We start from the raw sequence: 14,292 nt of genomic DNA on the forward strand, positions 1-14,292 counted from the left end.
GAGAAGCCCGTCCTTGGGGCTGGGTGGTCCTGTTCAGCTGACATCTCATAAACATGCCTGGAGCCTCCGGGGTCAGCTGTGGGGGACCAGGGCAGCCACCAGCATGGCTCACAGAGGCCCTTCCCTGCCCAGGGGGACACACTGGTCCTCAGGGAGCCTGGAGGAGGCACACAGGGCACCATGGCTCAGCCTCGAGTAGAGGGGCCTCCTGCACCCCACTCACCCATCACCTGAGAGAGGGTGATCCTCCCACGAGGTCCCACCCTGGGGCTTCCACCATCCACTCACTTGTCACCCCGATGACAGAGACAGGGCCCATGCGCTGGCTGTCATGGAAGCCGTACAGGTTCATCTTGTACTTGTGGTCTGGCTCCAGGCCCGAGATGGTAACCTCGTCCTCGTACCCTGGCACCCTCACAGCCTTGGGCTGTCCGTCCCCATTCTTGTACTGGATCAGGAAGTGGTCAAACTGGCCCTCGGGGATGGTCCAGGAGAGGCTCAGGGATTCGGGGGTGGCGTCTGTCACTGCCAGCTCCCCCAGGCGAGGCGTGACGTGAGGCTCAGGGGTGGTAGAGGGAGATTCTGAAGGTTCATTCTCTTCCTCATTTGGGGCTGAACACAGACATGGAGAGAGAAGGACCTGAGAGAGGGGCACGGTGTCCACGGGGACTCTGCCCTCCTCCGGGCCCTCACAGCCACCTGGAAGGAAGCCGAGTGGGCAGAGTTCTTTTGCTCACCTGTCAGGGCCTCGACGTGCACAGGACCCACACGCTGCCCATCGTGGAGACCGTACAGGCTCACCAGGTATCTGTGGTCGGATTCCAGGCCAGAGAGGGTGATGATATTCTGGTTGCCCCCTAAATGGACTACTTGGAGCTTCCCCTCCTCGTCTGTGTACTGGACCTCAAAGGAGTCAAATTCTCCCTCAGTCACGGTCCAGGAGAGATGCAGGGTGTGTGGGGTGCCCTCCTCCACAGTCACCTCCCCGAGACGGGGCTCAGATGCTGGAGGGCTGGGGGCCTCAGTCTCAGCTTCGACTTCTTCCCTGGGGGCTGGTTCAGAGAGACAGGTAGAGATGGGTGACTGGTTTGTCACTGCACCAAGACTCTCCAAGAGGATGGAAGGAGGGGAGGAGGTGAAGACAAGAGGTCAGTAATAAAAAGGACCAACTACTGATACACACTGATGAATTTCAAAAGCATTATGTTAAGTGTAAGAAAACCACAAAAAACTGTGCACTGTATGATTCTGTTAAAGGAAAAGCTTAAAAAGGAAAAACTATAATGATAGAAAGCAATTAGTGACTGTCAGAAGCTGGGGGTGGGGAAACTGACTGCAAATGAGCATAGGGAAACTTCTGGAGTCAATGTTTTCTATGTTTGTTGTGGTAATGGTTTCACTGAATTATGAGCTTAACATGGGTGAATTTTATTGTATGTAAATTATGCCTCTATGAAGCTGATCCCTTCCCCCAAAAGAAGGAGTGTAGGAAGCTCTGAACTCGTGTGTCTCCACCAGACCAGGAGAGCCAGGCGGGCAGGAGGCACAGTGTGTTCCCCCAGCTGCACTCACCGGTCATGGCGACGGTGGAGATGGGACCCACACGCTTGCCCTTGTATAGCCCGTAGAGCAGCAGCTTGTACCTGCGGGCAGGGTCCAGGCCTGAGACACTGACCTCCCTGAGGCTGCCCTCCACGGGCACCACCTGGGGTTGCCCATCTCTGTCCTTATACTGGACCACAAAGGAGTCAAACTGGCCCTCAGGGACCGTCCACGAGAGGCCCACGGAGTCTGATGTCACGCTGGTCACCTGCAGCTCCTCCCCCAGACGTGGTTTTGTTCCAGCCTCGTCCACAGCTCTCCGGGTCTCTGAGATGGAAACACAGAGAGGAAATGGTTGCGTTGTTTCTTGAAGGCTGGGTGATGCTGAAGGGAAGGACTGAGAGGTCTAAAGACAGGGCTGTGCGATGGCTGCAACCTGCAGGGCTGGATCTTCCGGCTTGTGCAAGGAGAGGGGGCACTGGATCCCAGCCACAACAGCTAGAGCCAAACAACAACCGTGATGGCAGCCACCGTAACTGACCACAGGACCTTCCCCTGGCCTCCAGATCAGAGATGCCCCCCTGCAGGGGCTGCCCTCACCTGTGGTGCCCTCGGCGGTGAGGGGGCCACGGCGCCTCTTGCCCAGGAGGCCGTAGAGGAGGAATCTGTACTTGCGGCTGGCGTCCAGAGGGCCGATGGTGACTGAGCGCTCGTGGCCCTCTGCAGGCACCACCCGGGGCCCATCCCTGTCCTTGAACTGGACCACAAAGGAGTCAAAGTGGCCCTCGGGGACTGTCCAGGAGAGGCGCAGTGAGTCTGGGGTGGGGTCTGTCACCCACAGCTCCCCGAGGCGGGGTGGGGCTCCTGGGCTGGTGTCACCTCGAGCAACTGACAGAGAGGAAAGGTTCTTGTGTTTATTTTTTTTTTCCAAAACGACTCCTTGACTGCCTCCCACTGGAGAATGGAAAAACCCAGAACTGCCCAAATGATCAGTGCTTCCCCCCAATATTTCCATCACCCTCCCATGCCTGCCAGCATCCCCAACTGGCCCTGCCTCTGTCCACTTAACCAGCGCAGGGAGGGGTCTTCTGTCCTGAGACATCTCTGGGAGAAGAGATTCCCTAGCTAGCTGTTTATCTTATTCCTCTTGCTGTCCAGGCTCTAAGCACCTAATAGAGACTATTTCCTTAGCAGGGTGCAGCTTATCACAGGCTTGGTCTGCTTATTTCCTTTGGCCAAGGAACCCACTCTTTGTGATCTGACTGCTCCCTGGGGAAATCCAAGGGTCCTGGGGATGTCAGAGGGGGAACAGGATCCCTGATGGGGACAGACAGCTGGTGGGGAGGTAAGGTATTACGATGGAGGTGACCCTCATAGGACCCAGTGGAGGAGTGGGGGCTGCCTATGTGTGAGGCGGGTATGGGGAGAAGAAGGGGAGCTCACACGGGAGAAGGATCTGGTATCTGCCCAAGAGGCCATCCCGAGGCCTGAGAAGGAGCTGGCCTTCTGACTTCTTGGATAGCAAGGATGCTGACGGCATTGTTATTGTGAGAGTTTTCTGGCAACAGGGAGCCCCCAGGGGCAGGGGAGTGCCTGGACCAAAACCCAAGACAGGGGCACAGCTGGGCTGGGTCTGACTGGGTCTGACTGGGCAGCCAGTCTTGGGCTCCTCTGGGCCCCAGTTTCTGAAGCTCCAGGAAGAGGGCAGAGGAGGAAAGGGGTCCCTCTGGGGAGGAAGATATGGGACCCAGTGTGTCTGGGCCAGTAGGTGGGAAACTGGGTGAGAGTCAGAGGGAAGACTCCTCAGGAGGTGATGGCTACACAGGGCTGAGGACTCACAGGCCAAGGGAGGTGGAACGGCTCCTGGCTCCCTCCCCCGTATCTAGCCCTGCTGTTTCTCCTGTTCCACCTTCCAGGAAGGGGTCTGAAGGAGGCTCCCCCGTTCAATAGAAGTAGGAATTATGAGAAGAGGGGAAAAGTCAGCAGGGGAAACTGATCCAGGAACTGGCCCCATTTTCCTGGTTCTCATCTGCCTGGGATCGGGGCAGGCAATGTGGCTTTTCAAATAAAACGGAAGAGGTGGATGAAGCGGAGACCCGGCGGAAGGGAGAGGTGATAGGGCAGCATGAGGAAGGGCAGCAGGGCTGGGGCCTCAGGCTCAGCTTCGTGGGGGTCCCTCTCACCTGTCTTTGCCTCCACAGAGACTGGGCTGTGGCGTTTCCCGTCCTGGATCCCAAAGAGCAGGAACTTGTACTTCCTGTCGGGCTCCAGGTCGGCGATGGTGACCTCACGCTGGTCTGCAGCCACAGGCACCGCCTGGGGCTGCCTGTCCCTGTCCTTGTACTGGACCACGAAGGAGTCAAATTCACCCTCGGGGACTGTCCAGGAGAGGCCCACGGAGTCCGGGGTCACGTCCGTCACTGTCAGCTCCCGCAGACGTGGCTCAAGGGGGCGCTCTGTGCCCAGGGCTGGAGAGAGCGGAGCTAGGATCCAGGAGGACAAAGAACATGGCTGAGACCTCTGGCGGGAGAAATCCCCCCTCACAGGGCTGCTGGGCTCCGAGGGCCTTAGAGGGCTTTGAACTGAGATGGGAAACAGTTACATCTCTTTTGCACTGATCTCTAAGTGAAATGTAGCATTTCTTTCAATGATGAATATAGGAAACCAACCACGGTGGTACTAGCAGTAATTGTAACCCTGTCACCAATAGAAATCACAGAGATTGTCACATCACCTTAAAATTACTGCAGAAACTTCAAAATACCCTTTACAGAGATTGGTTCAAGATGGCGGAATAGAAGGACGTGAGCTCACTCCCTCTTGCAAGAGCACCGGAGTCACAACTAACTGCTGAACAATCATTGACAGGAAGACACTGGAACTCACCAAAAAAGATACCCCACATCCAAAGACAAAGGAGAAGCCACAATGAGATGGTAGAGGGGCGCAATCACAATAAAATCAAATCCCATTAACTGCTAGGTGGGTGACTCACAGACTGGAGAACACTTATACCACAGAAGTCCACCTACTGGAGTGAAGGTTCTGAGCCCCACGTCAGGCTTCCCAAACTGGGGGTCGGGCAATGGGAGGAGGAATTCCCAGAGAATCAGACTTTGAAGGCTAGTGGGATTTGATTGCAGGACTTCGACAGGACTGGGGGAAACAGAGACTCCACTCTTGGAGGGCACATACAAAGTAGTGCGCACATCAGAAACCAGGGGAAGGAGCAGTGAACCCAGAGGAGGCTGAAGCAGACCTACCTGCTAGTGTTGGAGGGTCTCCTGCAGAGGCCGGGGGTGGCTGTGGCTCACCATGAGGACAAGGACACTGGCAGCAGAAGTTCTGGGAAGTACTCCTTGGCATGAGCCCTCCCAGAGTCTGCCATTATGCCCACCAAAGAGCCCAGGTAGGCTCCAGTGTTGGGTCCCCTCAGGCCAAACAACCAACAGGGAAGGAACCCAGCCCCACCCATCAGCAGACAAGTGGATTAAAGTTTTACTGAGCTCTGCCCACCAGAGCAACACCCAGCTCTACCCACCACCAGTCCCTCCCATCAGGAAACTTGCACAAGCCTCTTAGATAGCCTCATCTACCAGAGGGCAGATAGCAGAAGCAAGAAGAGCTACAATCCTGCAGCCTGTGGAACAAAAACCACATTCACAGAAAGATAGACAAGACGAAAAGGCAGAGGGCTATGTACCAGATGAAGGAACAAGATAAAACACTAGAAAAACAACTAAATGAAGTGGAGATAGGCAACCTTCTAGAAAAAGAATTCAGAATAATGATAGTGAAGATGATCCAGGACTTCGGGAAAAGAATGGAGGCAAAGATGGAGAAGATGCACGAAATGTTTAACAAAGACATAGAAGAATTAAAGAACAACAAACAGAGATGAGCAATACAATAACTGAAATGAAAACTACACTAGAAGGAATCAACAGCAGGATAACTGAGGCAGAGAAAGGATAAGTGACCTGAAGACAGAATGGTGGAATTCACTGCTGCTGAACAGAATAAAGAAAAAAGAATGAAAAGAAGTGAAGACAGCCTACGAGACCTCTGGGACAACATTAAACGCAACAACATTTGCATTATAGGAGTCCCAGAAGGAGAAGAGAGAGAGAAAGGACCCAAGAAAATATTTGAAGAGATTATAGTCAAAAACTTCCCTAACATGGGAAAGGAAAGAGCCACCCAAGTCCAGGAAGCGCAGAGAATCCCATAGAGGATAAACCCAAGGAGAAACACGCCGAGACACATAGTAATCAAATTGGCAAAAACTAAAGACAAAGAAAAATTATTGAAAGCAGCAAGGGAAAAACGACAAATAACATACAAGGGAACTCCCATAAGGTTAACAGCTGATTTCTCAGCAGAAACTCTACAAGCCAGATGGGGGTGGTATGACATATTTAAAGTGATGAAAGGGAAGAACCTACAACAAAGATTACTCTACCCGGCAAGGATCTCATTCAGATTCGATGGAGAAATCAAAAGCTTTACAGACAAGCAAAAGCTAAGAGAATTCAGCACCACCAAACCAGTTCTACAACAAATGCTAAAGGAACTTCTCTAAGTGGGAAGCACAAGAGAAAAAAAGGACCTACAAAAACAAACCCAAAACAATTAAGAAAATGGTCATAGGAACATACATATGTACATAGGAATGTACATTACCTTACATGTGAATGGATTAAATGCTCCAACCAAAAGACACAGGCTCGCTGAATGGATACAAAAACAAGACCCATATATATGCTGTCTATAAGAGACCCACTTCAGACCTAGGGACACATACAGACTAAAAGTGAGGGGATGGAAAAAGATATTCCATGCAAATGGAAATCAAAAGAAAGCTGGAGTAGCAATACTCATATCAGATAAAATAGACTTTAAAATAAAGAATGTTACATGAGACAAGGAAGGACACTACATAATGATCAAGGGATCAATCCAAGAAGAAGATGTAACAATTATAAATATATATGCACCCAACATAGGAGCACCTCAATACATAAGGCAACTGCTAACAGCTGTAAGAGAGGAAATCGACAGTAACACAATAATAGTGGGGGACTTTAACACCTCACTTACACCAATGGACAGATCAGCCACACAGAAAATTAATAAGGAAACACAAGCTTTAAATGGCACAATAGACCAGATAGATTTAATTGATATTTATAGGACATTCCATCCAAAAACAGCAGATTACACTTTCTTCTCAAGTGCACACGGAACCTTCTCCAGTATAGATCACATCTTGGGTCACAAATCAAGCCTCAGTAAATTTAAGAAAACTGATCTCATATCAAGCATTTTTTTTTTTTTTTTTTTGCGGCATGCGGGCCTCTCACTGCTGTGGCCTCTCCCGTTGCGGAGCACAGGCTCCGGACGCACAGGCTCAGCGGCCATGGCTCATGGGCCCAGCCACTCCGCGGCATGTGGGATCTTCCCAGACTGGGGCACGAACCCGGTGCCCCGGGTTCATGCTTGATATGGGAAGCCCCATATCAAGCATTTTTTCTGACCACAACACTATGAGATTAGAAATCAATTACAGGGAAAAAAATTTTAAAAACACAAACACATGGAGGCTAAACAATACGTTACTAAATTACCAAGAGATCACTGAAGAAATCAAAGAAGAAATCAAAAAAAACCTAGAGACAAATTACAATGAAAACATGACTATCCAAAACCTATGGGATGCAGCAAAAGCAATTCTAAGAGGGAAGTTTATAGCAATAAAAGCCTACCTCAAGAAACAAGAAAAATCTCAAATAAAAACTCTAACCTTACACCTGAAGGAACTAGAGAAAGAACAAACAAAGCCCAAAGTTAGTAAAAGGAAAGAAATCATAAAGATCAGAGCAGAAATAAATGAAATAGAAACAAAGAAAACAATAGCAAAGATCAATAAAACTAAAAGATGGTTCTTTGAGAAGATAAACAAATTGATAAACCATTAGCCAGACTCATCAAGAAAAAGAGGGAAACTACTAGAGAAGGGACTTGAGGATATGGGGAGGGGGAAGGGTAAACTGTGACAAAGTGAGAGAGTGGCATGGACATATATACACTACCAAACATAAAATAGATAGCTAGTGGGAAGCAGCCGCATAGCACAGGGAGATCAGCTAGGTGGTTTGTGACCACCTAGAGGGGTGGGATAGGGAGGGTGGGAGGGGGGGAGATGAAAGAGGGAAAAGATATGGGAACATATGTATATGTATAACTGATTCACTTTGTTATAAAGCAGAAACTAACATACCATTGTAAAACAATTATACTCCAATAAAGATGTTAAAAAAAACAAAATAAAATATGACACAAATGAACTTATCTATGAAACAGAAAGAGAATCAGGGACATACAGAATAGACTGGTGGGACTTCCCTGGTGGCACAGTGGTTGAGAATCTGCCTGCCAATGCAGGGGACACGGGTTTGATCCCTGGTCCAGGAAGATCCCACATGCCATGGAGCAACTAAGCCCATGCACCACAACTACTGAGCCTGCGCTCTAGAGCCCGCGTGCCACAACTACTGAAGCTCGCATGCCTAGAGCCCATGCTCCGCAACAAGAGAATCCACCACAGTGAGAAGCCCGTGCACTGCAACAAGAGTAGTCCCTGCTCACGGCAACTGGAGAAAGCCCGCGCGCAGCAACAAAAACCCAACCCAGTCAAAAATAAATAAAATTAAATATTTAAAAAAAAAGAAAAAGAGGGAGAGGACTCAAATCAATAAAATTAGAAATGAAAAAGGAGAAGTTACAACAGACACTGCAGAAATACAAAGCATCCTAAGAGACTACTATAAGCAACTCTATGCCAATAAAATGGACAACCTGGAAGAAATGGACAAATTCTTAGAAAGGTATAACCTTCCAAGACTGAACCAGGAAGAAATAGAAAATATGAACTGACCAATCACAAGTAATGAAATTGAAACTGTGATTAAAAATCTTATAACAAACAGAAGTCCAGGACCAGATGGCTTCACATGTGAATTCTATCAAACATTTAGAGAAGAGCTAACACCCACCCTTCTCAAACTCTTCCAAAAGTTGCAGAGGAAGGAACACTCCCAAACTCATTCTATGAGGCCACCATCACCCTGATACCAAAACCAGACAAAGATGCTACAAAAAGAAAATTACAGACCAATATCACTGATGAATACAGATGCAAAAATCCTCAACAAAATACTAGCAAACAGAATCCAACAACACATTAAAAGGATCATACACCATGATCAAGTGGGATTTATCCCAGGGATGCAAGGATTCTTCAATACACGCAAATCAATCAATGTGATACACCGTATTAACAAACTGAAGAATAAAAACCATATGATCATCTCAATAGATGCAGAGAAAGCTTTTGACAAAATTCAACACCCATTTATGATAAAAACTCTCCAGAAAGTGGACATAGAGGTAACCTACCTCAACATAATAAAGGCCATATACGACAAACCCACAGCAAACATTCTCAATGGTGAAAAACTGAAAGCGTTTCCTCTAAGATCAGGAACAAGACAAGGATGTCCACTCTCACCACTATTATTCAACATAGTTTTTGAAGTCCTAGCCATGGCAATCAGAGAAGAAAAAGACATAAAAGGAATACACATTGGAAAAGAAGAAGTAAAACTGTCACTGTTTGCAGATGACATGATACTATACATAGGGAATCCTAAAGATGCCACCAGAAATCTACTAGAGCTAATAAATGAATTTGGTAAAGATGCAGGATACAAAATTAACGCACAGAAATCTCTTGCATTCGATACACTAATGATGAAAAATCTGAAAGAGAAATTAAGGAAACACTCCCATTTACCACTGTAACAAAAAGAATAAGACACCTAGGAATAAACCTACCTAGGGAGACAAAAGACCTGTATGCAGAAGACTATAAGACACTGATGAAATAAATTAAAGATAATACAAACAGATGGAGAGATATACCATGTTATTGGATTGGAAGAATCAATATTGTGAAAATGACTATACTACCAAAGCAATCTACAGATTCAGTGAAATCCCTATCAAATTACCAAAGGCATTTTTACAGAACTAGAACAAAAAAATCTTAAAATTTGTATGGAACCACAAAAGACCCCGAATAGCCAAAGCAGTCTTGAGGGAAAAAAACATAACTGGAGGAATCAGACTCCCTGACTTCAGATGATACTACAAAGCTACAGTAATCAAGACAATTTGGTACTGGCACAAAAACAGAAATATAGATCAATGGAACAGGATAGAAAGCCCAGAGATAAACTCACACATCTATGGTCAACTAATCTATGACAAAGGAGGCAAGGATATAAAATGGAGAAAAGACAGTCTCTTCAATAAGTGGTGCTGGGAAAACTGGACAGCTACATGTAAAAGAATGAAATTAGAACACTCCCTAACACCATACACAAAAATAAACTCAAAATGGATTAGAGACCTAAATGTAAGACTGGACACTATCAAACTCTTAGAGGAAAACACTCTTTGACATAAATCACAGCAAGATCTTTTTTGATCCACCTCGTAGAGTAATGGAAATAAAAACAAAAATAAACAAATGGGACCTAATGAAACTTAAAAGCTTTTGCAAAGCAAAGAAAACTACAAACAAGACAAAAAGACAACCCTCAGAATGGGAGAAAATATTTGCAAACGAATCAATGGACAAAGGATTAATCTCCAAAATATATAAACAGCTCATGCAGCTCAATATTAAAAAAACAAACAACCCAGTCCAAAAATGGGCAGAAGAACTAAATAGACATTTCTCCAAAGAAGACATACAGATGGCCAAGAAGCACATGAAAAGCTGCTCAACATCACTAATTATTAGAGAAATGCAAGTCAAAACTACAATGAGGTATCACCTCACACCAGTTAGAATGGGCATCATCAGAAAATCTATAAACAGCAAATGCTGGAAAGGGTGTGGAGAAAAGGGAACCCTCTTGCACTGTTGGTAAGAATGTAAACTGATACAGCCACTATGGAGAACAGTATGGAGGTTCCTTAAAAAACTAAAAATAGAATTACCATATGACCCAGAAATCCCACTACTGGGCATATACCCAGTATATGAGAAAACCATAATTCAAAAAGACACATGCACCCCAATGTTCATTGCAGCACTATTTACAATAGCCAGGTCATGGAAGCAGCCTAAAGGCCCATCAACAAATGATAAAGAAGATGTGGTACATATATACAATGGAATATTACTCAGCCATAAGGAAGAACGAAATTGGGTGATTTGTGGAGACGTGGATGGACCTAGAGTCTGTCATACAGAGTGAAGTAAGTCAGAAAGAGAAAAACAAATATTGTATATTAACGCATATATGTGGAACCTAGAGAAATGGTGCAGATGAACCGGTTTGCAGGGCAGAAGTTGAGACACAGATGTAGAGAACAAATGTATGGACACCAAGGGGGGAAAGTGGCGGGGGTGGTGGTGGTGGTGGTGGGATGAACTGGGAGATTGGGATTGACATGTATACACTAATATGTATAAATTGGATAACTAATAAGAACCTGCTGTATAAAAAGATAAAATAAAATTCAAAAATTAAAAAAAAATACTCTTTACACTCATCACTGCTTCTAAATGTGGGTAGGTTATTAAACATGCCACTAAGTCTTGCTATTTAATGAACTAATGATGAAGTTCCTGTATTACTGAATCATAAATTCGAGTTTTAAAATATTTTTGATAATCGGTTAATCAATAGAATTGGTTACCTTTGTAATCCTATGTGTTTTACTTTATGGATTTTAAGACATTCCTCTGAAAGGGGTTCACTGGTCTCACCAGACACCATAGCACAAAACTGGTGGCAACCTGTGCCCAGGAAGCATGAGGGGCGGGAGAGGCTGGGAGCCACGAGCAAGGGCCGCTTCCCTGAGGGAGCGAGATTCTGGCTTGGCCAGAAGGGAACACAGCTCAGGCCAGGGCGCTGAGGGCCCCTGAGAAGAGATTCAAGGGATGTGTGTTCTTTAACCCCAATGAAAAAGGGCAGCAGGGGGAGGTGGTAGCTGGGTCCAAGTCACAGCAGGTTGTAAAGAGAGGGAAGGAAACAGCTGTGGACAGTCAGAGAGACAGCGTTTGGCTAGACTCAGGTCAGATGGGAGGAAGACAATCCTGCCTGGGGGAGGAGACAGAGTGGAGGTGGAGACTGGAGGGTAGGCAAGGTTCCAGCTCAGGAGAGGAGCCAAGGGCTCAGGTAATAGACTGGGGAGGACCTGCAGGGGCCACTGAGGCAGGACCTGAGAGAGAGGCTAGGGGAGGGGGTGGCCCCGGGTAACCAGGGGTGGGACTCACCAGTCATGGCTACCACAGAGAGGGGGCCCACGCGCTGCCCACCATGTAGCCCGTACAAGTTCATCTTGTATTTGCGTGCAGGCTCCAGGCCGGGGACAGTGGCCTCTCGCTGGTCTGCGGCCACAGGCACCGCCTGGGGCTGCCCGTCCCTGTCCTTGTACTGGACCACGAAGGAGTCAAACTGGCCCTCAGGGACTGTCCATGCAAGGCCCACGGAGCTGGGGGTCACATCTGTCACTGTCAGCTCCCCGAGGCGTGGCTCCCGGGGGGGCTCGGTGGCTGCGGGAGTCTCTTCTGGTTGTGGAGCTGAGATAGAGATGGTGGGAGGCTGTTAGGAAAAGCCCCTCTTCCCCTTGTAGTAATATGTGTGTTGTTTTTGTGGTGCCCACCGGGTGGTTCTGATGTAAGACTACACTGATTGGCGACATCTGTCTAGCCAACAACCCTTCACTAAATCCCTGCCAGAATCCGGGGCTGTGCTTGCGGGGAGGGGTGTCAGCCACCACTGAGATCCTGGGAAAGTGGCTGAAGTTCCATCTGTGCATCTCTGGCTCCAAAGACCTCCCTTCCAGACCTCCCTGCTGGCCCCCAGACTTGTGTTTGCTCAGCGTCTTCCTTGGGTGCCTAACTGATGTCTCAAACTCAACAAGTCCAAAACCGAGCTCAGGGGCTGCTGCCACACCTGCTCCCTCCCCAGCTTTCCCACCTCAGCAAAACCACAGCTTCATTCTCCGAGTCATCCCTGAGTCCTCCTTCCACCCCTCAGCCGGCCTGCGAGGAAATCCTGTCCGCACTACCTTCAGAAGCTGACCCCCTTCCCCCTCCCCAACTCCACCGCCACCATCCCTAAGCACACATGCTCTTACTGGACTATAGCACAGTCTCCTAAATCCCCTCCCTCCTCGACCCTCATCCCCTTTGCTCTGTTCCCCACTGTTAACACATTAGTCAGAGTCTGTTCCCGCAATGGCTTCCATCTCACTCAGAGAAAAAAACAGGTCCTTACAATGACCTCCAAGGCCCCACCTGTTTATCTCTCACATCACCCTCCCCATTCCAAAACATTCCTCACTGGTCCACAGACATTCAGGCACCTTCCCTCTGCTCCGGATGCTCTTCCCCAGAGGCCTGCGTGGCTTGTTCTCTCCCTCCTGCAGGTCCTTTTCTCAGGGAGGCCCTTTCCTGCCTGCTTCCCGCCCACTCACCATCTCACCTACTGGGCTTTGCTTTTCTCCCCAGCTCTTGTCCCTGTCACATACGGTCTCACTGACATATTTGTGCAATTTGGTGCCTGTCTCCCTCTGACAGAATGTGAGCTCTCAGCAGGAGCTTTGCCTTGTTCGCTGCTGTGTCCCCAGCACTGGCACCCAGTGGGTGCTCCACAAATGTTTGTTAAATGAATGAATGGTCTGCACGTCTGGAAAAGGCCAAGCTCAGGACCTGCTGGTCCCCATTGCCCCAGAATAAGCTGAGTCTGGGAAGCCCTGCTCATTAGTGACCAGCCTGGAAGGTGGTCCCAAGAGGCAACTGGCAGAGGGGTAGCTGGGTGAGTGGGGTTCCCAAGAGCTTGTTTCTCTGGCTCCTGTGGGAGGACAAGACTAGGCTCTGTACTGATAAAACCTGCTTTAAAAACAGGCTGGGGGCTTCCCTGGTGGCGCAGTGGTTGAGAGTCCGCCTGCCGATGCAGGGCACACGGGTTCGTGCCCCGGTCTGGGAAGATCCCACATGCCGCAGAGCGGCTGGGCCTGTGAGCCATGGCCGCTGGGCCTGTGCATCTGGAGCCTATGCTCCGCTACGGGAGAGACCACAATGGTAAGTGGCCCACGTACCACAAAAAAAAAAAAAAAAAAACAGGCTGGCATGGGACTTCCCTGGTGGTCCAGTTGTTAGGGCTCCACGCTTCCACTGTAGGGGGCACGGGTTCAATCCCTGGCCGGGGAACTAAGATCCCACCAGCCATGTGGTGTGGCCAGGCTGGAGTTGAGGTCTCAGGAGGATAGCAATAAGTCTGAGTGGGGAGGGCAGGGATGCAGGCAGCTGAAGGTGGGCCAGAACAACCATCACATACTGAGCTTCTCCCAGGTACAGGTGCCAGGCCACGCATGCGTTGTGTTTCATTTCATTTGCCTTCTAGCTCTGCTGGTTCCTTTAGCATCCGTTTCCTGCGTCTCTGTACTTCTTTCCATGAGAGAGAGAAACTGTCCCTCACCATCAAGCCTTATCATTGGTGGTCTGGCTTAACTGGGAAAGGTGGAATGATAGCTACCCATGAGTACCGCAGGCCCTATGCTGCCTTTGGCATAATCCTTTCCCAAGTTAGCCATGCTTCTAAAGCTGCATGCTAGTTCTTCTCCTAGCAGCGGTTCACCACGCGCTGTGTGCCAGGGGCCGGCCCC

General features: G+C 48.5%; 1 protein-coding gene across 5 annotated transcripts in view; it reads right to left on the reverse strand.

The window, feature by feature from the left end:
- The window catches only part of TNXB (tenascin XB), a 60,682-nt gene that overhangs the window by 18,925 nt on the left and 27,465 nt on the right, over nucleotides 1–14,292 (reverse strand). For all 5 annotated transcript variants that reach the window (XM_079933721.1, XM_079933722.1, XM_079933720.1 and 2 more), the window contains 6 exons: nucleotides 11,897–12,202; nucleotides 3,726–4,025; nucleotides 2,143–2,430; nucleotides 1,573–1,869; nucleotides 738–1,052; nucleotides 289–612 (listed from right to left, as the gene is read on the reverse strand). In XM_079933721.1, coding sequence (XP_079789847.1) covers nucleotides 289–612; nucleotides 738–1,052; nucleotides 1,573–1,869; nucleotides 2,143–2,430; nucleotides 3,726–4,025; nucleotides 11,897–12,202 — 1,830 coding nt within the window. The remainder of the gene's footprint in view (nucleotides 1–288; nucleotides 613–737; nucleotides 1,053–1,572; nucleotides 1,870–2,142; nucleotides 2,431–3,725; nucleotides 4,026–11,896; nucleotides 12,203–14,292) is intronic.

This window comes from Stenella coeruleoalba (genome assembly GCF_951394435.1).
Source record: "Stenella coeruleoalba genome assembly, chromosome: 10".
NCBI classification, from domain to species: Eukaryota; Metazoa; Chordata; class Mammalia; order Artiodactyla; family Delphinidae; genus Stenella; species Stenella coeruleoalba.